The sequence below is a fragment of the Eretmochelys imbricata genome, chromosome 2, assembly GCF_965152235.1.
Source record: "Eretmochelys imbricata isolate rEreImb1 chromosome 2, rEreImb1.hap1, whole genome shotgun sequence".
NCBI lineage: Eukaryota > Metazoa > Chordata > Testudines > Cheloniidae > Eretmochelys > Eretmochelys imbricata.
This window is the reverse complement of record NC_135573.1, coordinates 183,161,789-183,188,968: the sequence shown is the minus strand read 5'-3', so window position 1 is coordinate 183,188,968 and position 27,180 is coordinate 183,161,789. Positions and strand designations below refer to the sequence as shown.

The following is a 27,180-nucleotide window of genomic DNA, read 5'->3' as shown; positions in this document are numbered from 1 at the left end:
GGCCTCATGTTTCATGGCCTGCGCTTTGTGGTTTTCTGCCCCTACACTGTGTCTTAGCAAAACAGTGGTGATGAGGAAAAAGAATATCCTTTCATTTGGAGCTTAATTACTTTTTCTGATAGGATCTATTTTTTTCTTGCTCTATAGGCCTTCATAACAGATGAAGAGTTTTTATTCCATTTATTTTATCATGCATTAAATAAAAACTTCCTTAATCAATATTTTTATAGTCTGTTTATCCTAGTCAGTTTATTCAGAGCGAGAGATCTTGCCAAATTATCTGCTTTACAGAAAACAAAAGAAAAATGAGTGCACTCTGGAATTTTATCAATCTCAGTATTAGAAAGGAAGGATCAGTGCTCTTGGGGCCTGATCCAAGTCCATTGAAGTAGGTGCTGTCACTTGAAATATATGTCCAATATGATATTAATTTATTGGGTCAAAGGACACTTAGAGTCTGTGGTCAGTTCCTAGTAATATCCTAGGACAGTATTAAGATTTAAGAGGCTCCTTTGTCTTTCCAGTTAGAAGAAGAAGGGTAAATGTGGGACATGTGGGGATTTATAATTTCCTATGTGATGTCTCACACAATCATGCTGCGATATCACCCTGTAATATGAACAACTTCATCACTTAGAATTATTATATTGTAGAATAACTGACTGTCATTCCAAAGCAATTTGGTGTAACGTAAGGAATAAAATGAAAATGCCCACTATAATATTTTTGTACTTGTGCGTGCAGTACATTTCAAATATCGTGTAGTATATAAGTAACTAAATATTCATAGTTCATTATTTCAAAGAAGCAGGCTTTTTATTCTTAGCCTAGCTCTATTCTTAGCTATAATCTGTTGCTAATGAGGTGCATATTGTATTTGTGGATAATTTTGTTGCATCATGTCAAGGATCTGATTTGCAGTTTCCTGAAAGGGCTACCAGCAGAGCCAGTGATTGAACAGAATATAATGTAAGTTGCAGTGGGAGCATCATCTTAGGGAACTAGCTGAATGTTTTCAATTGAGTGTGCATTGGGAGCATCATCTTAGGGAACTAGCTGAATGTTTTCCATTGAGTGTGCATTGGGATGAAGGAATAGTTCCTTGGTTTCCATCTGGCCAGTGGCACTCAGAGCATCATAAATCTATCACGCAAAAACATCTATTGCAATGGCCAGTCCTGTGCCTGCTGAGCGTACAGTGATTGAATCACTCCAGATGGTAATGGAACCAACAAGTAATGAGTGATTACAGAGCTCAAAAATCCAGTGGCAATAAAAGAATATGGATTCCTACTCTCTCTTTGCAATGCGCTGCTCTCTCCCAGTCAGGGACTGTGCATAAATGAGACTTAACGCAACTTTATTTTGTAATCATCACCAGGATATATCCACTGGAATATGTCTGTCTTGAAGGTTTGATTACAGAAGGTTTGATTACAGCAGGGCTTTCAAGATATGTGGCCACTTCCCTTTTGAAGTAACTACTGAACTAATATAAGACCCTGCATTCTTCATGGACATCTCTGCATTGGTAGACCATTCTATACCAAAGAGGTTGTAGGGCAGAGTACTGTTTCTTGAACTAATAATCAATTATGTCAGTCTCACCAAAGAGAAGGATTGAACTACTGCAATATTGTCATGTATTTTAGCTGCCATTGAGAAATCTAAGCTCAGCAGATACTGCACAGATTGACAGCAGCTAGACAAATTTTCTTTTTTACTGCAGTTTACAAAATCCAATAAAGCTGAGCTGCTGTACAGATCAGTCGGTGAGTTGCCTTGTTTGCTGAGGGTAGCAAAACGCTTGAAACAGAGGAGTTGCTGGTGATAATGTTGTATGTGCTGAGTTCCATACTGATTCATTTCTCAGTTAAAAATATCTTAATTAGGCATATCTTCTTGACATAAATCACTTGCTACTGTGTAACAAATTCCCTGTACATTTTTAAAAGTTTTCCTCCCTGGTTAAATACCCGTTGGTTGTGATCTATAAATGACTGGTGTACAGGACTTTTTGTCCCCTTTTCCCTCTTCTGTGCTCAACCGAGCACACTAATTGATTCCATATTTTGCTCTTGCATTCCAGGAAGAGAAAACAAAATCCAACCTGTTTTGTCAGATTTCACAAGGAGTTCAGTTGCTAAAAGATTCATTTTTCCTCAGGAAATGTGTATTGCCTGCTGTCATTGTTAAAGATTTAATCCGTCGAAATGTCATGGCACAAAGTACTAAATTTCTCCTCAAAATGTATTAAAGTACTTCTACTAGGCCTATCTATGCTAATCCACCATTACAACATAACTCATTCCTTTGACCTTTTTTAAATAATAAGCAGTAGCTTTTTTTTTTTTTTTTGTTTAAGTAATCAGTGTGGGATCCACATTGCATACATGTAGCACCTACCTCCTGTTCAGTGGGAGTAATTATTCCATCCTCTTATTTACTTCTCTCTCTGTTCTCATTTTAGGTCTGATCCTGCACACACCCATACACGTGAAAAACTTAACTCACGTGTGCAAGTCCATTGACTTCAGTGAGCCTGCTTATGAGAATAAAGTCCTGGATGTGTGTGTATAAAATCGGGGCTTTTGATTATAGATTCGACAGGGATGTTGTGCCTAATTCTCCTTTCACTTATCCTGTTGTTAATCAGATGTAACTCCACGGAAATCAAGAGAATCTCACTGATGTAAAGCCAGCATGAGTGAGATAAGAATCAGGCCCCCGTTAGCCTTTTTATTTTTGCCTGGAAAGGCTTACACATCTGTGGTTCTGTAGAAATAAGTAGTAATATAAGAAAGTTACCGGTTTTTTGAAGAGTGTAACTAGAGTGGGCCGTGGGGGTGGGGAAAGGGAGTGGCATCTTTCACATGGATTTGCTTACGCACTGCACATGTCATTTAAAATGTAAAAAATTGAAAGTGTATGTCGCTGAACACTGGCATGTCAGCTGGGATGATGTGAAATTTATGTGAGAAGGACCCGCTCTAGGCACCAGCAAAGCAAGCACGTGCTTGAGTGGCACAATTCCAGGGGCAGCATTCTGGGCATCCTTTTTTTTTTTTTTTTTGCTTGGGGCGGCAAAAAACCTAGAGCCGGCCCTGTATGTGAGGAAACTGAATTTTGGAAAGAAGATCTATTTGGCATTCCCAGAGAAGGGCTGAGAATGCTGTAATAATTGTTCTTAATCCCACAGCAGTAACCTCTCCTTTGTTGCAATCCCCCAGTAATGACCAGGGACAGCCGCCAGACAGTATATGTAATCTTTTGTGCCTTCCTTCTCCTGGACCATTAAACTGTGTTCTTGTTTTTTAAAAAAGTGGACATGGAAAAGAAGGAAAAATTGGATCAGACTTTCACTTTTTGTGACCTAATCCTGGGCCCCAGTGTGTGTACAGGCTAACTAGCCTGTGTGACAGGATTCTTTCCACAGGGACCAGGGGAGTAAAGAATCCCCCTCTCCTCTTCTAGGCTGCCATGCAACTGTAGTAATATAGCCCCCATACAGAAAGTACTGCTCCTTCATCTGGAGAATGGTTTTATAATCAGCTAGCCACCCGTCTTTCCTAGCATAGCCTGTACACTGAAGTCCTCTGACATGGAAACCAGGAAGTTCTACAGAGCTCTGTGGTCCACAGAGGCTGTAGATCAAAGTCTCCAAGTGCTGTCCCCTTCCTTTCTGGAGCGGATCCCACCAGTGGGGGCAGGGGGAGGGCTGCTGAGGAGACAGCAGGATTTTGGCCCCCCCTGAAGTATGTTAATAAAAGACCAATCAGCAGCTCCTCCAAGCAGACACCCCAGCTTTAGTCAAGATTGACTTTTGGACTGTGAGAAGTGACCTCGAGTGCTTATGGGAATGAAAGGGACAATATCAGAGCTATGCAGCATCCAGTGGTTTTGCTTCACGTGGGTTTGTGTGAATGTTTTTTTGTTTGGATTTGTTATGAGTCTGCTACCCCTAAGATTTGCAATTTCCCCAAATCAAGCACAATCTAAACTGTCGATCTTCATATGTTTTCCTGTCAAAGCCAGGTGAAGTGACGAGTTTCATCAGATTTCACTCAAAACCATAAGTTGGCTGAGGTTCGCCTAAAGGCTTTGCAAATCTCTCTAGAGAGTCTGGTCTGAATTTAGAGTTGGTAACGAAATCCCAAACGGGGTGAATTTTGCACAGTTGGGGGGTTTGTTATAATCATTCCCTACAGCTGTAGTTATATTCAGTGCCTCATTATGAGTGAGGCTGAACAGTGGCATTGGAAGCGCTCTGCTTTTTGCTTGTTGCAGGATGAATGCTATTTATCCACCCATACCTTCTCTGCATTAGCAAAAGTGGGCCCTTTAATTCTCCCATTGGTACAGCTCCACCCATAGAAGTTAGGACTCAGATGGGTTTAGGCATTTGGTACCCATGTGTTGTCTAATCCTGTTCAGTTGATCCTGTCTGCACTACAGCTTCTACTGTGTGAGGGATATAAGACTTGAAATATCAATGGGGAAAATGGTGACCCAGGCCAACAGGGTAGGAGAAAGTCCTGTTGCATTCCTTCCCTGCCCTGTGAGTAATCTGCAGAGATTAGGGAGGTTAAGTACAATATGTGTTTTTTACTGACTAGTAAAGGAAATTGGGGGATGAGTCCAGGCTTACCTTTTTTGGAATGTAGATTATGTCTCCCCAGATGCACAGTAACTAAAGCACCATCATCTTGGGGGGTGAGGGAATGAAAGTTGTAGATCTTTTCTGGTAGCCCTCTCCCTTCCAATCTTTTTTTTCCCAGATGACTGCAGCATCACTGTGTGAAGGCAATGCAAAGGGGATCAGGGATTGGGACAGAAGATGAGGGCAGGTTAAAAGAGACACCTCTGATGTCCTGACATTTTAGAATTGTTTCCTTTTATCAATAACTTTAGGGGGGGAAATGAAAGTATTTTCTTTTTATACTTTGTGCTAGAGCCAATGAATTCAGAGTAAAGGGAAGGTTTTAGTTAATTAATCTAAACCTGATCCCTAGAAGAAGGTTGGAGCCTGATATTTTCCAAAGGGCTGACCATCCCACATCCCATCCTCTTTAAGTCAATGGGTCTGCAGGTATTCAGCACCTCTGAGTATCAGGCCCACTCCCTTTTCTTATACAGAAGCTGACATAATTATATATTTATTGTGTGTGCATATATAATATACCTATAGCTATATAGTCTTTCACACAACTTTCACCCAGCTCTCCACTTATACATACTGTGTAGCATAATTCTATTTTATTCTTGTTTTAAAATTTGCTTAGTGATTGCCCCTTGATTTTTAGGTTTAGATCTATGCTTTCTTATTTTTAGATGATCTGCCTTGGCTTGAACCATGTATCTGGGGGAAAAGTTTAGCCACTTTAAAATTTTTCATTCAGTGAAAAATAAAACAAAAGCCGTTGTTTGATTTTTGTTTCTTAGATTGTTTGTCTTAGCTTGTTGCAATGAAGCATGGCTTGGTTTATTTTCTTGTTCCCATACGGTGACAACACAGCTTTACTGACATATTTTGACTCGGCAGCTAGCCTGTTTAATGTTCAGCAGATGCTGGAGAAGGATGGCATCATATTGGTAGTACAGTTCATACATCACAGCAGGCATTCCATGCTCAATGACATCATGCCCCAGAGCAGTAAACAGGCTTGGGAGCTCCCTTGCCAATAGGCAGATTCTTTTTCTTAATCCATTTCTTGCTGAAAGTGTACCTGATTCATTCCAGATGTACTCAGATTTAATGATTCAGGAAACTAGTCTCTTAAAATGAGACTTAAACACAATCTTCTGTTGCATTTCTGATGAAGATCTGAATTCCTGTCAGCTTCGAACCACTGGGGCTTTTCACAAAATTCAGTAAGGATGTGAATTTGATGTTGGTGCTGTAATCCGCGATCAGTCAGTGCTCTCTTAAAAATCAGGTCCTCCTCTTCTATGGAGGAATATATCGTGAAAGATTTGTGGCTAAATTTAACATTGCCACAAATGCCTTCATTCAGATATAACTCACTATAACAGATAATAATAAGAGGAGGACTTGTGGCACTTTAGAGACTAACAAATTTATTTGAAGATACATGATACATAAATGCTACAGCTCACTTCATCGGATGCATTCAGTGGAAAATACAGTGGGGAGATTTATATACATGGAGAACATGAAACCATGGGTGTTACCATTCACACTGTAACCAGTGTGATCACTTAAGGTGAGCTATTACCAGCAGGAGAGCGGGCGGGGTGTGGTGGGGGTGGGGAGCGGAGGGGAACCTTTTGTAGTGATAATCAAGGTGGACCATTTCCAGCAGTTGACAAGAACGTCTGAGGAACAGTGGGGGGTGGGAGGGGAGAATAAACATGGGGAAATAGTTTTATTTTGTGTAATGACCCATCCACTCCCAGTCTCTATTCAAGCCCAAGTTAATTGTATCCAGTTTGCAAATTAATTCCAATTCAGCAGTCTCTCGTTGGAGTCTGGTTTTGAAGTTTTTTTTGTTGAAGAATTGCCACTTTTAGGTCTAATCGAATGACCAGAGAGATTGAAGTGTTCTCCAACTGGTTTTTGAATGTTATAATTCTTGACGTCTGATTTGTTAGTCTCTAAGGTGCCACAAGTACTCCTTTTCTTTTTGCAAATACAGACTAACACGGCTGCTACTCTGAAACCTATAACAGATAATGGCACTGTGGAAAGCAGTAACATTATGCTCACATGCAGTACTTATTTATTGTTACTGCTGGGTCTTTAATTTTTTATTAAAAAATCATTCTAAACAACTGTTCTACTATTCAGTATTAAATGACCACATTCTTTGGTTGTGACTATTAAATCTGTAAATGCTACAAAATCAGAGGAATCTTTTTCCTATTTTTGCATGAGCAGAAATAAAAGTAAGTTGTGGATAGGATATGGAGTCAGTCCTAACCCCTCTGCCTCTCAAATAATGGCAACTTCTAGACATTAATGTTGAGAGCATTGCAGCTAGCACGTCCTTCACTTGATGAATCCTTTGTTAGTTTTCATCACTTGCTAAAGCAACACAGACATCCAGATTTTACTAAAGCCTGCAAGCTGTTCATCTAGTTTTTTTAAGTGTATGCAAATACTGTGATTTTGAACTTATTGGGAAATAATTCACATTAATGATGTTTTATTTTTTTTCCGTGTACTTGTGATTACTAGATGATCCTAGTAGTTTGCCATTTATGTCTTGGTAGGAGAATTTGTTTGCTTTTCAATCCTAAATGTTTAAGATTGCAGCATTTGGCCTCTTGAATTCAATGACTACTTGAGCAGAAGTCCCATTGACTTCAGTGCGTGTTTTACTGATGTAAAAATTGCTAGATTTGACTCTAATTGACATTTTAATACCAAATTTTTAGTGGGGTCCCAGCCAGGGCTCCCTTTTATGTGGATGCAATTTTGCAAAAATTGCATCTTTGTTTGTTTGCATCATAATTGTGAGAGCAAATCATACCATTTAGAAAGTTATGTACCTGCAAAGCTGTTACTTAGCCAACTCAGAGGTGGGATTTGTGCCTGCAATTAGTTGCAGCCATAAAAATTCAGGCACAGTTTTTGCAGTTTGTACTGAAACAGTGAGAAGCTGTCATTTGAAATATGGGCCTGAATTGTAGAACATGGTGAGCAAAGATTATAAACAAAATGGGCTAAGAAGATAAAGGCACTGGAAGTACCTCTTTATTTTGTGGGAAAGTCCTGCAGAATTTACAATGATGAATTCATAAGGATCAACTTTAAAGAAGGTGTCTAGAATATTTTACCCCAAATTTACTGCTCAGTGAGAAGTTCCCCAATCCGCTTTGGGGAACTTGTGATGTAACTATGGATATCAAATTCTAGAATCTTCTTTAGCTGTAGGTGGGTGAAGCATAGTGTGTCTTTTCTCACGTTAGCTTGTGTTACCAATTCAATACCATTTACCAGGAAAGCCTGTTCCTATAAGCTCGTCATGTTTGGAAATCAACTTGAGGTCAGTATGTGGGCTCTGTGTAGTACATTGAAAGGATTGAGCTATTAAACAAAGATGGGCTAAAGTCAGAAGTGAAGATGCAAAATCGCATTAGATAAGCCGACTCATGTAAATTAGTTGTTTTCAAGGGTTTCTTTCTGAGTTGGAATTGAGTAAAGCAGAACGTGCAAACATAAGACTCGTGTAAGTCCCAGGCATGGTGGTTTCTTGGTAGAAATCCTAGTAGACTCCATGGGAATTCTTATAATTTAAACTATTTTCAGTGTTGAAATGCTGCTTGGGCAGACAGCAGACTTCCTGATGATACCGTGTGTGCTGCTCTGGGCATTGGTATACCTACCATGGTGTGGGTGCATGTTAAATTAATGGTGGAAGGAGGTTTTTGACTTTGCTGATTGCACCTTATCTGAAATTCCTTATGGGCACTTTCCCCTGACATGCCACTAGAAGTTTTTTTCTGAGCCACCACACAACTCCTTCCCTATGACATCCTCCATGTTTTCCATGGTAACTAAAGGTATGGCTACTGTGGCAGAGCTCCGACCTTGTCCCCGTGGGTCCCACGCTTCCAGGAAGTTTATGCTAACCTCAGAGGCTCACTGTGTCCCTCCACGTAGCCCTTCTCTCTCTCTAGGGCCAGGGATTCAGTCTACTGAGCCCTTTTCATCATAAGCCAGCAAGGAGGTTGGTGAGAGAACTTGCACAGTCTATCTCATCCCTACGGGCTTATTCAATAACAGTTTAGCCTCCTGTCCTGACAGAGGCCTCTCTTCCCCTCCCAGGAGGTGTCTCTGTAGAGTCAGGTTGGGGGGAACTGGGCTCGCCCTCTACTCCGTGTTCCGGCCCAGAGACCCTAATGGCAGCAGCTGTTGGCAGCTGACCTTTCACTGCCAGAGTTGCTACATTTCCCTGGGCCACTTCCCCACAGTTCCCCCACTTCTCTCTCTTAACGCCTTCTTCACTCTTACGTTAGGGCTCCCTTTCCAGTTGTTTGAGGGTATCTTCATTACCCAGCTCTTCAGCCGCATTTCTTCTCCTCTGGCTCTCCTCGGCCTGACTGGAGTGAGCCCTTTTATAGTATCAGAGGGGCCTTAATTAGAGTCAGGTGTTCACATTAGCTTAACAGCCTCACCTGACTCTTTGCAGGTTAATTGGAGTCAGGTGTTCTCATTAGCCTAATGGCTTCAACTGACTCTTTGCAGGCTAAATGAAGGCATGTTTCCATCCTAGTCTGGAGCAGCCCCTGCTCTGGTCAGTCAGGGAACAGAAAACTGCTTATCCAGGGGCCAGTATATCTGCCTTCTACTACTCTGCTGTACCCAACTGGCCTGGGTCTATTACACTACACTATGGGGACTAATAGCAGCATAGCTACAGTGCCGTAGCTGTGAAGGCATAATCCTGTAGTGTGACAGCCTATGCTGACAGAAGGTTTTTTTCTGTTGTTGTAGGCACACCACATCCCCATCAACAGTAGCTAGGTTGATGGAAGCATTCTTTGATCGACCTAGCTGTCTCTATGCTGGGGGTTAAGTCAGCCTAACTACATCATTCAAGGGTGTGAATGTTTCAGACCCCTGAGCCATGTAGCTATGTTGACCTAAATTTTAAAGAGTAGACCAGGCCTAAGTGGAACTGGATTCCTTTTACAATAATGATCAATTCCAGATTGGTTATGTTCAGGCTGCTTTGGCACCTCTTTTTATTTTCTAACTTACATTCAACATGTGCCCTTTTACTTCACTCCATTACCTCCATTAAACTCCTAGTAGTATGTTTTTGGGTGTGTTAACATTTACATCTTATGCTTATTTATGTACTTTTCTGGTTCTAGATCGGCCAGAATGCCTAAGTGTACTGCAAATACCTAGTGACGGGGTGTGTGTGTGTGAGTGTGAGAGAGAGAGAAAATAATGTGGGATAGATATATTACAAGTGTGTTGGGAAAGACAGATTTAGGATAAATTGATATGTATGTATGTACATATTTGCACTGTGTTAGCACCTAGGAGTCCCACATCCTGCTAGTTCCTTCACAAACACAGACCAAAAAGACAATCCCTGCCCCAAAGAACTTCCAATCTAATTATTATTCAGTGGATGGTTATAACTTCTTAAAATTCCTTTTCAGCATATAGTTGCTTTCTAGATCTTGACTAGCCCTCTTTGGTTTTGTCCTTTTCAGCAGAGGAGCTCAAAGTAAGAGGATTTTCAGAAAGTTACTATAATGTTAAAATAACCTTCCATTTTTAGGAAACAAAATAGAAGAGCATTTATCTTTGAATATTACTATAACAATACTTAGCCCCTACGTAACACTTTATCATCAAAACACTGTATAAGCCGTAACTATTTAATCCTCACAATAGCTCTGTGATGGTACAGTAGATTAAAATAAGTTTGAGTAGCAGCTGAGTTAGTCTGTATCCGCAAAAAGAAAAGGAGGACTTGTGGCACCTTAGAGACTAACAAATTTATTTGAGCATAAGCTTTCGTGAGCGTAGTTTGTTACTCTCTAAGGTGCCACAAGTCCTCCTTTTCTTTTTGTAGATTAAAATAAGTATCTCAATTTTACAAAGAGGGGTTAAGTGACTTGCTTAGGGCCAGCAAGATAGCCAGTGCCAGAGTCAGGATTAGAACTGAGACGTTACTGGCACCCAGTCCTATGCTGGTACCATTATGCACACATCTCACATGTGATACGCATTTTAATATTGACTTTGGTTTCATAAACAATTGAAGGTTGAAGGAAGAAAGTGAGTGAGTAGCAAGGCACTAACTTGTGTGTTCACTTCTGATTACAGTGTTGATGAGAAAACCCGCTATCTGGCATTGGGAGCAGTAAAGAACATTTCACTTAATATCTCCATCTCTAACATTGGGGACGATGCGTATGATACCAACGTGTTCTTCAACTTTTCCAGGGAGCTCTTCTTTATCAAAATGTGGCAAAAGGTAAGAAAGGACAATCTCCCTGAGGGCAGACTTTGTAATGTTACTGGAAACATACCTAATGGACCTGGGGACAAATTGAGACCCACCGTTAAATAGCCACATCTCCAAGGAATTCTGAGGTTGTACCCGCTTATCTTAGGTCTTTACTTAAGCTATTTGTTTTGTGAGTTTAATCTGTGTTGATGATGGACTCTGTATTTCTACACATCATATCGGACTGACCAGTTGCTGCTGCTGAGATGGCTATGGGAATGAAAAAGAAAGGTGGTTGTTTAGAAAGAGGTTGGTTGTTTTAGAATTCACAGTAGAATGTTTGGGATTGAAAAACTAAGAGTCTGAGCTTTGATTTCTTCCTGTTTAGATTTACGTCTTTCAAATTTCTCATGAGCATAATTTGATGTAGGATCTAAGTTCTTTAAAAATAATAATTGTAATAATCTTTTAACATAGAGGTGTGCCAGAGATGGTTCTGAATGGAAGTAACACATGTTAAAGAAATTGTGAAGAGCAGACACTGTAAAATATAAGGGGAATTTTTACCATTTACTTTTATCCCAAATGGCTTTCACAATTGTTCCCTCTTTGCTGAAGCTCTGTCTGCTGTTGCTCGTTGGTCGCATCATGCTGAGCTAACACAGAGAAGTTAAAAACTACAGAAAAGATGCGGCAAAATATATGGGTGAAATTCTGGTCCCATTGAAGTCATTCAATATATTTTAAAGACTGACAGTTTTTTTGGTTATAAGGAAAACTCTTCCACTCTAGGGTGGGGGTGGGGAGGTGTGGGAACACTTCTAATGGACAGTAATTCTCCTCATCTTCAATTTTGAGCATTATATTCCATTTTCAGTTACTTTTAAGAACTTTAGAGCAATAGTTTTGTATTGTAATGTGCTGCATCAGACAAAGTACATTACATGTATGCTGTAGCTCTTTGTCTAAACAAACAGAAATGACATCTGCCAGTATGCACTGTGATGTTAATGGGAGTTTAACACATATATTTCTAGGGATTGTCCTGGCTGCCATTGGAGTGTTTCCATTGACTTCAGTGGGAACAGGACCAGAACTCAATATATGTGCTTTAAATAATTATTTTGTTTTTTTCTGTAGCTAGGGTAGAATATCTTTTACACATGGATTAATTAGACCACTAGAGGCACCTCATTTGTTCCTTTTGGCAAGTACTGTCTGGGAACAAGCTAAAGATGATACTGTTGCCCTCGATGCTCTAGCTTGCACCTGTGTCTAACGCAGTCTGGAGACAGATGTGAGGAAGCAATTTCTGGAAGCAAATGAGAGATTGCTTTTAGGTTTATTTCACTCTTTAGTGAATCTTTCTAATATAAAATAGAAATTGTTAAGAAAATGTTCACCACAGATCAAGTGAGCGTATAGTCTTACATTTTCAAAATCCCTTTCCTATACTGGTTGCACTGTAATCTCCGCTCTTTTTTGATGTGTCTGCAGTTCTGCCCCCCCCCTTCCCACTCGCCTCTTTTTTTTAACAACTAACTACTTTGTAGAGTCTCAGTGACAGGAGTGCTGTTGTGCAGTTTTACTCTACAGCAGGCTTTCACTCAGCTCTCTCATTAGGATAAAATACTCTGCCTTTGGCCTCATAGTTTATCCAGATGGGAACTGGATTATAGCTGTGCAGAGACTACATCAGTACCAATGTTACTTTCTCACTAACCTCGGTGGATATAATTTGTCTGAAATATTCTTAATCACAAATTCCATAGTTCATTCCCAACTTCTGACATCTATACTCAGTACACATTGTAATACTTTTTAAAAAATACATATTTTGTTCCTGGTTGAAAATTGCCCAGGCAAAAATCCAGACATAAAATACCAAATAAAAATGATGACTCAGAAGAATCCCCCTAGTGGAGCAGTTTCTGAGTGAAAGAGTCTATTGTTGCATAGAAACGTTTAGCAACAACTGCCATTTAATGATTATCACCCAAGTGGAGAGGGACCAACTGCATGATGATCTTTCTCAGCAGTGGGGAACTTTAGGATAAAAAACACATGGCTAGCAAGATGGGCTTTACTAATCTGCCTCTGACATTCTTCTTGATTTACGGTTAAGTGTCCCTCCGGTTTGTTTTCAATGTGTCTCCAGAGTATTGCTGCTTAGATTTTAAATACAATGAACTTGCAAATGGTGGTTATAACTACAAGTGAGAGGACAATAATTTGAGACTTTTAAAAAAGTCATCTTCTTAGACAAAACAAAATTGGTGTATAAGGGACATTGAGACAGAATGCCTAAGATTATGGCTTAAGGAAAATGTTGGCCTAACTCCGTAATTATTAAAGTAACATTTATTTAAACAAATGTGTTATTGTTGCTGCCTTTTTTTCTTGTGGAAGCTGAGCGTGCATGAACTATGACAATGACATTACTTAGCAGAGCTACTGCTGCTTCTCATCGTGTGAAAAAGAGTACACTGACTGATATTGAAAAGACCTCATTTATTCCCCTCTCTGTTTTTTCCTTTTACTCTACAGCCAGTTGTCCTCTGTGCCATGGATGAAAGCCCGAAGTTTTCTTTCCATAGCCTCTGACAGTCAGTCCTTTAATTGGGAAATACACATGAAGCAGAGGTTACTATAAGGGGTTGGCTTTTCAAACCTGTACATTTACTTTTTATTTTACTACATCTCGAACCTGTTGCTTCTTTCAGTTATTAAACAGACTCAGCACTGATTGTCAGCTTTGCTGATCACTCGACACACTTCTTAAAATGTGAAAAATGTTCAAATATAGACTGTAGTCACAGTATGGAAAACCAAATAAAAATATAAAGTAGCAGTTATATAATATCTATGCAAATAACTGAGATTTTTTTATATATACACTTTAAAATTCATCTCTATATCACTGCCTGTTAAGGCTGTCTCATCCTTCTCATGATAAAACCCTGGGTTCAGTTGCTTATGGCTTTGCCAAATTTTAACCATTTGGGCTGAAATTTTCCTACACTATTCAGTTTGAGATAGATAACGAGAATGAAAAATTTCAGCCAAAAGGGTTCAGCCATCTAATCTGGGAACTGGGCTCACCACCTCTAGGCTGAGTTACATTGGCAGGACATTGCCCATGTGCACCTGTTCTGAGGATAATTAGGACGTCAGTCTCCAGGGCTGTCAAACTGTTAAAATGAAACTTTGCAATTCTAAATTTTTAGATGGCTCTCCTGAAGTGCATCCCCAGGGCTTGGGGTGCAGTGTGCTCCAGCACCCCCTAGGATTCCTTCTCTCTGCCTCTACCGCAGCCCAGGAGGCAGGGGGGAGGTTTTGGGGCTGGCTCCCACTCACCGCCATCAGAGTGCACGCTGCCAGGGCGCCTCTGCGCACACAGCCCCAGGAAGGGCCGGGGGGCGTGGGAGCAAGGGACAGGGAGCAGAGCAGGAACAAGCGGCTGCCCTGTAGGGAAGGGGAGCGGCAGAGCTCCCCGCTTAGCATGGCCAGGGGAGGGATGATCCCCAACATGCTGGCAACTGGGAGCTGCCCTCAAACCTGTCAGGTTTACTCCCTGCTCTGGGCAAGCTCCACACAGCAGCGAGGAGGAGCCGGAGCATGAAGTTAGCATGCATTTGGCCATGCAGTAACAGTGCTTCCAGTCACTCTGCTGGCTGCCTGCAGAATGCTCTTCTGTCAGGAGCTCTGGGATACATCCTCAGGACTTCCAGGACCCGAGTCAAGCTGGAGCCATGTGCACACAGGAAAGCAGTAGGGCTGGACCCCTTGAGCTCTGCAGCATCCTGGGACCATAGGTCTGAGCCCTAGGTTAGCACAATTGGTGTGTGGACGCAAGGGGCATTAGAGTTGATCTTAGGCTCAAGCCCGGGCTTACATTGCTGTGTAGACATTACACTGAGGCAGACACCTGGCATGTAAAATTTCAGTCCAAACAATTAAAATTTGGCTAAGTTATAAGCAACTGAAAACTGGGTTTTATAATGAGAAATGGTAGGCAACCTTAACTGTTGGAGCTTCCAACCCCACCTATACTGAAATTTCAGAAGGAAGCGATCATTTAGCGATAGCCCTTTCGTAAATTTGAAAACAGGAAATTATCATTCATGATAATACCGAATATATTTATAGCACCTTTTATCCAGGATCTCTAGGTTATACACAGGGATATTATTATTTATACAGTCCCACAAGGATGCATAGCATGGCCCTTCATAGGCAAATAACTCTCCTGCCCCAAGGTGTTCACTCTCTAAGGACTAGATTGATGTCTTTGCTCCTAAATCCTGAGTAAGGTATGAAGGACAGCTGTGATCACCCAGAGAGACCTGTGCAATGGAATGGTGACTCACACTTATTATTCATTTTCATTACAGTGGCACCTGGGGGCCTTACCTGAGATCCAGGCCTGCCTTGTACTGGGCAGTGCACGTGCACAATAAGAGACAGCTCCCGACTGGAAGAATTACAATCTAAATAGACAACATATAGGGTGGGTGAAAGGAAGTATGATTATCTCCATTTTATAGATGGGGAAGTGAGGCATAGAGATTAAGTGACCTGCTCAAGGTCACACATGATATCTATGGCAGTGCTGGGGGAATTTAACTCAGATCTCCAGAGTCGTACTCCAGTGCCTTGACCACAAGACTAGACTTCTTTCCCCTCCTCCCCCCGTATCTATTTCATACATCTTCTCTTCTCTTCTCTTTCCTACAGCCCCCCTCTTCTCCTTCAGAGAAATAATTTGCTGCAACCCTTTATTAGCTACATCTTACTTTTCTACCTTGCATGAGCTATATTATGCACTTCCATAACGTCTTTCCTCCAAGTGTGTGGAAGCTCATTAACGAATTAAACCTCACACGACCCCTATGTGAAAGTTATTTTACAGATGAGAGAACTGAGGCCCAGAGGGGTTAAAGAGCTTGTTCATAGCTACCGTAATGTGTAAGAGGTAGAATGAGGAATAGAACTCAGGAATCCTTGGTCTCTGATACATGAGACCATACATCTTTACAGGTGCATATGGGTGTGAAAGAGCATGTTTTTGGATTGATGAATAAATCATATATATTAAAATGCATCAACTGATTAAATGATTCAGTGTGAGGATTAAACTTGTTGTCTTCATTTAAAAAAAAATCTCACCTCTTGATTTAAGAATGGTATTTGTTACTGTTTTTGGCAAATAAATTTCTTTGACCCCTTTTCTGTGTCACTTCAGATCATGAACTAACCTCCCCTTTCCATAAAACTAAAAGTAGGGAATTAGAAGATCTATATTTTATTATCCAGTGATCTTAATTGTGTTTCAGAAAAAATGTTATTATTCAGAGACTGAAAAATCCCCTTAATAGTGGTGATCAGAAAGCTTTCACTGGCGCATGTGTGTGTAAGGGACAGAACACTGAACGATCAGTTTCTGCATAATTTAACTTTCATGTGAACTGACGCAGTGTGGTCCTTGAATCTGTCCATAAGACGAGAATGATATTTGCTGACGATGGTTGTCACAGCAAGCATTTCTCTAACCATTCCTCAGCTGGTGTTGAAAATGTTTAGCTGGTGATGTAGACAAGATAAAAATGTTTTCAACAGAGGTACAGTAAGAGTGACTGAATCCGGAGGCATCATGCCATACTTTCTCTGGCATTGTTGGAAGCACACACTCAAAGGTAGTAATGATAATGCTTCATTTTTACATAGAACCCTCAGATCTCAGTGTTTTACAATGGGAGGTAGAAATCTAGGAGCCTAAACCATTTGCAACACTAGATGTGGGGAGAAGAGGTCAGGGGAAGCCCATTGCTGACAATCATTTCCCACTATGGGTCATTTCTGGCAGACCCCATGAGTCCATAGTCAGCCAGTAACATCTAATGCCTCTGTTGCTTCTCCTAGGTTTCCCAAGCAACAGTTGAGTGAAATTAACAAGCCTCTGGCCTAGAGCAGAGCAAATGTAATGTGAATAATTTATTTAAGAAGTTTAGCCTGCTTTTTCCACAAGAAGGCCATGATTTCCTCCGTTTTCTTCATTATTCATATTCATTTAGTGAACAGGTTTCTTAGTTCTGATTGGTCAGATAAGTTACGTGCTATTGTTTCTGTTCCCTGGTTAGCTGAGAGCCCAAACATTTCTGGCGCGAACATTGAAATTCTCTCTCTACGAACATTAGTGGCAGTAAATTTGCTTGCTCACAGGTGTATGGAACGAGAACACAAAAGGGGAGCAGTGATTGGTAAATCAAATTATTTCAGTGTTGGTGGAAATGTTCTCATGTTAATTTCCCAGGTTTACTCTGGTCTGTTTCATGGCTGCTATTCACAGGAGGTAGGCAGCAGTTAAACTGACAAGAATCAGGTCAATTCCACTCTGGTGCTGTTGGGGAAAAGCTCTGAGCCTCAAAAGCAAGGTATGAGAGCTATTCATGGGGGAGGAGGGCATAAAAAGGAATAAAGGAAAGTGGGGGAGTAATCTGGAGTGAGGGACAGAGAGAAATCCTTTTCCTTAGCAGTAGCCAGAGAGCAGTTCTGGGGGCTTCAAATTTATCATACACTTATTAGCCAGAGGCTGAAATGAAAGGAGGACTGTTGCTCAAAGACACAACTGTTGGTTATCAAATGCAAATCTCCAGTTCGTTGTCAAACTTTAAACCACCAGGCACAGGCACCGACTTTCATTTTTTCTGGGTGGGTGCTCCACCCCCACTCTGCCCCTTCCCCTAGTGCACCCCGCCCTTGCTCCGCCTCTTGCCGCCCCCATGGTTCCCGTCCCCCAGCACTTCCGGCCTGCTGAACAGCTGATAAGCGGGTGGCTGGTGGGTGCAGAGCACCCACTATTTTTTATTGTGGGTGTTCCAGCCCCAGAGCACCCACGGAATCAGGGCCTATGCCACCAGGTTTAATTCTGCAAATTCTTTTCTTTTAAACCACCACTTCTCCTCATTTACACCACTTCTCCTTATTTCTCCTCAAAATAAATACAAATAATAGATCTCTGCCATTAGAAAAGCTCTCTGTAGTCCTGATTCTACGTATCCTCTTAAAAACAGTTTAATAAATGTTCAAGGTAAAGTGATGTTACTTTTTATAGCTGAGTTTAATTTGAAATTTAAACCCCACTTAATGGGGGTTTAAGTAGGGCATAGGATATCTACTGGCCCCCTACACGGAGGTGAATTTCACCTATATATATTTTTTCCCATTACTTTTGGAAAAAAATTTTCCTCCCATTGGCCAGTGCTGACCTGTAACATTGAAACCAGTGCATATCCACTGAAGAGAGTAGATCTCAGTGTATTATAAGCTCATTACACTTGATCAGAGTTATCTTTACATAGTCAGTCCTCCCGGGGACAGATCATTCTGCCCTGTCTTTGTGGGGAGCAATTTACTCCCACTTCTTCTCATTCTTCTTCTTGCATTGATTTAACAACGTTTTTCTAGGTCTCTTCTCCCAATACCCCACTCATTAAGTGCCTTCTAAACAGCATAAGTTCAGCATGGGCAGCTTAGATGGCTTTATGGTTATATATTTCATTTGTCTTCAAATGTAATAATAGGCCTGTAAAGACACAGAAGTGGTTAAAGTGAGAGGAAGAGGATGAATTAAGATCATTACAGCTTTTTCTTTTGTGAGCAAATATATATATTTTGCAAAATGCTTAAGTAATATCTCCTCTCTCCCACCCACCCCCAAACTTAAATTTTAGCTGGCACTGCTTTTAACACTGAGGTTTAGCAATAATATAATAGCATCCAGAGTGACAAACCTTTTGGAACAAAACATGTCCCCTGTCTCTTTTAGGAGTGGGGTTTAAATACCAAATTAAACCCAGCTTAATGACCTTTCTAGAGGCCATTAAGTAACCGTCAGCTTTCAATGGCTTATTCTTTATAGCACCAGGCAGTTGGTTCTTCGCTTGTTTTACTTGTAACTTGAATCTAGAAGTTTATCAGCCTTTGCTCCAAAAGGTCAGTTCCGGTCTCTTAGGAGTTTCTTTTGCTCACTTTTAAGACAGGCAGCTCAAGATGGTGCCAGGAGATAAATGGCATCCTGAACCGAAATTCCAATAGAATTGTAACCTTATATTTGTTTAAGTGGTGCTTGCCCTATGGCACACTGTATATCACTGCTCCATGGCAGGAACTGATGGTAATTGTTTGCTTTCATCTACTTGCTCAAATATCTCCCATGGTGTTAATAGGATCTATAAATAAAACTGAATCCCACTGTTTAATTTTTTTTTATTAACATAGGGCATGCTCCTACAGTCCTTTTGCAAGCAAAACTCCAAAGTCAATGGGTGTTTTATCTGCATAAGGGCCGATGAACCAGGGTACACCATGTAAAGATGTTCTGAATATTGCAAAGAGCTTTCATAAATATATAGATTCATAGAGTTTACGGTGAGAGGGAAATATTTGATCTTGTCTGACTTCCTGTCTATCACTAGCCCTTAAAATTCCCCCAGTTACCCCTGTATTGAGTGCAAAAGTGAGCTTTGAGGTGCAAGTTGAAAAAGAAGGGGCTAGTGTTGTTCAGAATACTGTAAATTATTTGCTTTCCTTTTGTTTTATTCCGGTGCACCAGGGCATTGATGATGCTGTCTTGAACTTCCTGACTAGTGCCAGTGTGAGAAAAACTTCACTATGCTTGGCTCCAGAATGTATGTTTCTTTCTCCCTTCTCTGTTCTGTCTTACTCAGACTCTCCTCCCTTCCTTTGAGAGTCAAATGAAATGCTCTCAAAGGTGCCTTCATTTTTCTTGAAAATTAAGTAATGCAAAAGTCTTTTCTCTCCTTCCTCCTCTCTGTGCAATAACCTTTCACCTTTAGAAGGGGTTCAAACAGGATCCAGGTAAATTCATTTTATCAGAGCTAGGTATGCTTATCTCTGACATAAAGGAGGTTTCTGACAGGCTGACAACACTGCATAAGGCTGGTAATGTGTTCTTTCAGTACAGAAAAGAGCGGGACTGTGAGAAAACACTTCTTGTGACATTTCATAATGCATGAGCGAAGAATACAGATGAAAGTTTCATAAAATAACTCTAGTCAAGTGGGGTGTTAGGGTTTTTTGTGTTTTTTTTCAGTGCTTGATCCTGAATTGATAGTTGTGAGTAGGCAACATTCTCTCATAGTAAGTCAACAGAGCCATAACAACCAAGCTGTGTGAAGTTTTGAACCAGGCTGATTCCGGGGCCACAGGAGTATTGCAGAGCAACCTGATTGTGGGAGGAATGCAGGAAACCTGTGTATGACTTTTGACTACAACCATCTGCAGAATAGTAATTGAATAATTTCCACTTAGCAGGGGGAAAAGAGAGCCTGTGCTACAAAGCTCTTCCATAAAACAGGGCAGCACCTCTTAAAAATAAAGCCTTACAAGTGAACTGCTAAGCTTTTATTTTTAAAAGATCAAACCTGTTTCAAGATCCCAATTCAATAAGTAATGATTATATACTTAGACTTCAACATTGCCTTTAGTTTATGCAGTTTTCATTGCATACTATACTCTCTCCCTGCACTGTTTTAGGGATTGGCCATGTCCTCAATTGTTGCTGTGCAAAACCTGTTGACGTGTGTTGAGTTCAGGATTCTGAGGATGGAAGAGCTGAAGTAAATGAATGTGGCTCTAAAAGGCATTTCCTGGAGATTAATAATTGACTTGGAGGGACTTGTGGCTCTAGGTTGATTTAAAATTAATTAATCCCCAGGAAATGCTCTGTGCCAAAGTCATTATTGCTATTATAAGCTAAATATTATTTTTCACACTTTAAAAATTACCTTTGGGGGCTTTTTTCTGGTTATTTTCTATCACATTTTCTGCATCCAGTTAATCTTTTAAAAGGTTTTTGAGTTACAGGGTTTTCTATTATATAGATAGATAGATAGATAGATAACTTTGCAGTACATGTAAGAACTGATACCACCTATATTTGCTTATGGTATTTAATATCTTTCTTTTAAAATTAAGCAGCCATGAATTGCAGTGTTTAAAGTTTGAATACCATATTGTTAGTGTTCTTGAATCACTTTTGTATGTACGTTTGGGCAGCTTACAGTATGAAAACACAGTGGAAAATTAACATGTTTTTTGTTACTCCTTTATGAAATTAATGCTGATTCTTGCATTTTATTTTTGTCATTTTGAATTTTTTTCTGCTTTTAATTTTTAAAAATAATGTTTGTGGTGGCCCCTTTTTTCTCTGGTCCAGGCGCCTTAGTCTTTCAGGCAGGAGGGACAGGGGGACCCAGGCCCTCCCATTCCACCAGGTCCCAGCCCAGGGTCCTGTGTGAGTTGACCCCTGAACAAGGGGCACTCCGAGGAGGGAGTCTAAGGGCATGTCTATACTTACAAGCTTACAGCGGCACTGATACAGTTGTGCTGCTGTGGAACGCTCGTGTAGCTGCATTATATTGTCAGGGGAGAGCTCTCTGTTGTTGAGCTGGTTTTATTATGACAAGTGGTGGTAGCTATGTTTGCAGGAGAGCATCTCCCAATGACATAGCACTGTGCACATGAGCACTTATGTTCACAAAATTTATCACCTAGGGGGATGTTTTTTTTCACACCTTGAGTGACAAAAGTTTTGCTAGTGTAGACATGGTCTAAATCCACTGCTCTGGGCTACTTCCTATCAGGACCCTTCAGTTTGGAGTATGGCCCTTATAGTCCAATTCGCTGGAGTGCTCTGCCTCCCATGGCACCCTCTCATGGATCTTTCGTGGCATGGTTCCAGGTTCCTTCAGGCGGGACAGCTGTAAGTTTGGTGAACCCCACAACGTCTCTGGGCTGCAGTCACCCAGTTACCTAGGTTGCCAGAGGCTCCAAAGTCTCCTCCACCGTCTCCCTTGGCTGAGAGACAGTGCTCTGGTGCTCACTAGTGGCTGCCTTGGCTGGCAGGCTAGTGATCCTTCCCTTCAGGTAGGATGGTAGCTAGCTCCTGCCTCTTTGCCAGTCAGCTCTCCCCTTTTCTCCCGACTCCAGGCCTGGCATTGGCTACAGGTATAATGGGGTGGGGCTAACTGGGCCCAAAGGCTCTCCTTAACTCAGCCAAGCTGGTGGGCAGTTTCTCCCCTGCATCACACGGATGTATTTTAATTATTATTACAAAACATATTGGAAAGCATTAATCCACAAACAGAGTACAGTTTGGGGTGGGGAGGGAAATTTAGTCACACATGATTTCTCTGTACAAAGCTGTTAATCTAATATGATGTTCTGTTAATAGAATGTTAATGGTACTTTTATTCATATTTTGATTTGAATTGTAATAGTATGAAAATAATCCTTTCAACTAGGATATACCAACATATAATTCTGGGCATGTCTTTTGGACACACAAACCTTGATTCCTGTCTGGATATTCTTATTCCTGCCTGTCAGACATTTAGTTCTGTGAAGTCTGTAGTTTTGCAGATTTGTAAGAGTTATTAGGTACAGCCGTGGCCTAAGACATACTCTGCTGCCTGACTGCCTTAACTGGATTCATTTGTGCCTCCATTCATTTTTGTGTAAGATTTTCAGAGTTTCCCTTTTTTTAATGAATAAACATAACATTGTTGGAGACCAGAATCTCTCTCTCTCTCTCTCTCTCTTTCTCTCTCATTCCCCCCCCCCCCATTTCTTTACTGATTTCACCACACTTTTGGTATGCGGAAGCATGTAGAACCTGGCTGAGGATATGGAAGCTGCATGCCATTGACTTAGACACCATGTTAGAAAAAGTATGAAAAAGATGGAGTTTTAATATACAATGTGGACCATTCAAGAGCTACAGTTTCACATTTCTGTGAGCAAAGGATGCATCATGGTTTTCAAACTACTGCTTATAGGAGCTTACTAATTAAGGACCTGTCTATAACACTTGTATTTTTGGATAATGTATTTTGGATTGGTTGCTGATTTTTCTTTACTTTTTCATTTTTTTTCCTGAGGGGTCTATGATCTAACTTAAAAGTTTTACAGCAATTTATGATTTCTTAGGTCTTGATGTTTTAAGGTTCTATATACTGTACATTCTGTAACTAGTTGCAGATTTCCTGGGTTAAAAGGATTAGGCTCAGATTAAGATGACACAGAGCTGGAACTCATTTATCTTAAAGGTAATTTTTTTTTAAAAATGCCACTTTTCCAGAGTTTAGTCTTTCTTGAGTTTGTCCCTTAACTGTTTCAGTGTCTTTAAAGCAGTGGTTCTCAACCAAGGTTATGCAGAGGTCTTCCAGAGGGTACGTCAATTCATCTAGATCTGCGTTTCTCAACCTGGGGGGGGAGGGGTCACAGGATGGATGTAGGGGGTTTCCAAGTGCAGGGCTGGCATTAGGCGGTAGCATGCAGCGCATTTGCCTTGGACCACACAAAACTAAATTACATGCTTCAGCCCCGGGTGATGGGGCTCGGGTTTGAGACTCCTGAAAGGGGTACACTCGTTACTCCTGGTGACATTGTGCGCAACTGCGGTGCAGCAGAAAAATGCCCTTCTCCTGCGCAGAATCCCTTTGCTTCCTTGCAGAAAATGGTTTCTGTGGGGAAGCAAAGAGTAGCTGGACCAGTGCTCACTCACCCCTCTCAAAAAGAAAAGGAGTACTTTGGCACCTTAGAGACTAACAAATTTATTTGAGCATAAGCTTTCGTGAGCTACAGCTCTCTTCATCAGATGCATGCAGTGGAAAATACAGTGGGGAGATTTTATATACATAGAGAACATGAAACAATGGGTGTTCCCATTCACACTGTAACGAGAGGGATCAGGTAAGGTGAGCTACTACCAGCAGGAGAGAAAAAAAAAAACTTTTGTAGTGATAATCAAGGCCATTTCCAGCAGTTGACAAGAACGTGTGAGGAACAGTGGTGGGGGGGGGGGGAGGGGTTGTTTATTTACTTTGTGTAATGATACATCCACTCCCAGTCTTTATTCAAGCCTAAGTTAATGGTGTCCAGTTTGAAAATTAATTCCAATTCAGCAGTCTTTTGTTGGAGTCTGTTTCTGAAGTTTTTTTGTTGAAGAATTGCCACTTTTAGGTCTGTAATCGAGTGACCAGAGAGATTGAAGTGTTCTCCGGTTTTTGAATGTTATAATTCTTGAGGTCTGATTTGTGTCCATTTATTCTTTTACGTAGAGACTGTCCAGTTTGGCCAATGTACATAGCAGAGGGGCATTGCTGGCACATGATGGCATATATCACACTGGTAGACGTGCAGGTGAACGAGCCTCTGATAAGTGTGGCTGATGTGATTAGGCCCTATGATGGTGTCCCCTGAATAGATATGTGGACACAGTTGGCAACGGGCTTTGTTGCAAGGATAGGTTCCTGGGTTAGTGTTTTTGTTACTGCTACTCTGTTACCCCTCTCAGCAGCTCAGCCTGTCTGCTCAGAGAGAGAGAGAGGTAAATCACTGGGGGGAGGGGGGTCTGGGGATGGATGTTAGTCCCAGCTTGGGAGCAGGGGGAAGGAAGCAGAGTTTCCCCTCCACCTTCCCTGCACAGGGGAACCAGGGCTGGGTCAGATCAAGCCCCAGAAACTTCCCCTTGCTGCAGGAAGCTTTGTACCATGGGGTGGGGGGTGGGTCTGAGTATGGGTGTGTGTGTGTGAGGCTCAGCGGGGGAGGAGGTACGGTTGTGGGGGTGGATGCAGAGGGGCTGGGCGGACAGGGGGAGCAGCTCCCTGTACAGTGACCCCTCCCACCCACCTGCGCATCTGGAACCCCCCTGCCAAGCCCCATCTGTATGAGGAGCCTCCTGCACCCAGAACCTCCCCACTGAGCCCCCCCCCCCCCAAGTCCCCATTCTGCCAAGCCTCCCCCTGCATCAGGAGCCCCCCATAACTGTGCATGGAATATTTCATTTTTTGGTGCAGAATTCCCTCGGGGTAATAGTCTGGAAAGGTTGAGAACCACTGCTTTAGATCATTTATGAGTGGGGGGTGTGCTGTCTTGCAGAGCAGCTTGATCTGTGAGAAAAAGGTTGAGGGCTTGTACAAACTTAGAGATATGTGGAGGAGGTGACCTGCAGATCTGGACTGGGCTAAGGGTCAGGCTTGCATTCAGTAGCAATAAAATCTCATGAGCTGCTCTTCAGAGAATGGCAAAAATCTTACAAGTCCAACTGATTTTGTGAAATTTCCAACTGCATCCAGTTACTCCTCAAGAGATTGGTGACTGGGCTTCGGTGCTAGAGGAGGACACTGGACCCTAGTGCCCTGAAACAGATCTCTGGTGTGTCTGGAAGGTGGAGAGCAGTTACTGTGATTGGCTGGCCTGCTTTTCTCTCCAGCAATTGACAGGTTTCAGAATAGCAGCCGTGTTAGTCTGTATTCGCAAAATAAAAAGGAGTACTTGTGGCACGTTAGAGACTAACCAATTTATCTGAGCATAAGCTGCATCCGATGAAGTGAGCTGTAGCTCACGAAAGCTTATGCTCAAATAAATTGGTTAGTCTCTAAGGTGCCACAAGTCCTCCTTTTCTTTCCCCAGCAATTGTGATCCTGCTACTTGGGGACTGCTTCCTGGCCAGGTACCTGCATCTTCTACCCACATGATGCCAGGTGGAGACCTCTAAGGGCTGCTAATATGAGCTCTGAAAAAAGTCTCTGGATTCCTTGGAGGAAATGCAGAAGCACAGTTCAAGTGGTTAAAGCCAAGAGTATGTTTTCTCATGTGGGTAGTTAACGGAGCCATTGGGAAAAGGAACGGGAAAGCCTTCTAACTGGGCTGAAGGCAGGTCTACACTTAAAATGCTGCAGCAGCACAGTGGCACCGGTGCAGCTGCACTGCTGTAGTGCTTCGGTGAAGATGCGAATATGCTGACGGGAGAGCGTTCCTCTCCTGTTGGCGTAGCTACCACCTCTCGCAAAGGTGGATTAACTGTGTCGATGATAGAAGCCCTTCTGTTGACGTAGTGCTGTCTGCACTGGAGGTCAGACCCTGAGCGTCGTAGTTATACCAATTTTAAGTTTGTAGTGTAGACTTGGCCTCTGATATGCCACACATTTTCCCACCATCTGTCTGGATCCTGAAGCTAGATCTCTTATTCCACATGTTCAATTCCAACGGGTTTTTGAACAGCTGAAAAACATTTGATTAATGGTGAATAACTTCTACAAATGAATGAATCTTAAAATAGTTTTGTACAGTATACGTTAATTTATCAAGGCCCTACAGACATTTACCAATTTTGATTACATTCACTATTAAGTTAATTTATTTTTATTTTGTAAAAGAATGTGATAGTAGAAACAACACTGAGATTAGAGTTCACATTAAGAACTATGGTACAGTCCCTTTCTGTACTAGAGGGGAAAATTGTACTAAAGTGAATTGTTATGATCAGACTTACAAATAGACTCAGCAAAAGTAGTTCCACTTTTGTCAAGAGTGAAATGTGCACATGGCTGGCTTTTCTCGTGGACTTTAATATTCAGTAGTGGTTAAACCTGCGTCCCACAAAGTACCTGCAGTAAAGAGGCTGTATTCTGGCCATTTTCAGGATGTGAGAGATATTAGTTTTGGCTCTAGGAAATGAGGTTTCTTTTGCTTGGCTGCAAGTACACAGTTGTCTTTTTATTTTGCCTCACTAATGAATGGGGCTGTGTGTGTGTTTGTGTGTGTGTGTGTGTGGAGCAAAGGGGTTGAATATGTTCTAAAAAAAACCCCAGTATGAATAGATGTACAATATAAAATCTCCCTCCCTGATTGACAACAAGCTAAAATTTCCTTGTTGTCCATAACGATTCTTTCCACTGAAGGAAGGTTATTCTAACTGCTGTTTTCTTACATGAAAGTGAAAGGAGATCATTGTGTTGGTGATCTGTTTTGATGTGTCCATTAATACTTTTGCATACTGTTCAGTTAGGTGGCAAAGGAGTAATGAAGGTAGTAATGTATGAATTTGTCTGTGGTCCTGAGGCTTGCAACAACAAAACGGATGCATCTCTGTCTGCACAATAGTGGTGACTGCAGTACACATCACAGAAACAACAGGCTAAGCTGCGTGGCATTATCGATATCCTCCTATAGATCGGTAATTAGCTCCTGGCTGGAAGGAAGTTTGTGTAAGATTGCTGGGTAGGAGAGCAGAATACTTGAAAGAGAAGAGAGAATACAGTTGGCTTTAACCAAAAATAACTGGAAAAATGTTCTCCCATTGAAGTCAATAGGATACTTATGGGTGCTCAGCATCTCTGAAAATCAGAACACTAATCTCCCCAGTTATCACCTT

At 41.4% G+C, this 27,180-nt stretch overlaps 1 protein-coding gene across 1 annotated transcript in view; it reads left to right on the top strand.

The window, feature by feature from the left end:
• ITGA9 (integrin subunit alpha 9) overlaps positions 1 to 27,180 on the top strand; it is a 291,590-nt gene that overhangs the window by 176,859 nt on the left and 87,551 nt on the right. Inside the window, exon 18 of the mRNA XM_077809245.1 lies at positions 10,814 to 10,964. Coding sequence (XP_077665371.1) covers positions 10,814 to 10,964 — 151 coding nt within the window. The remainder of the gene's footprint in view (positions 1 to 10,813; positions 10,965 to 27,180) is intronic.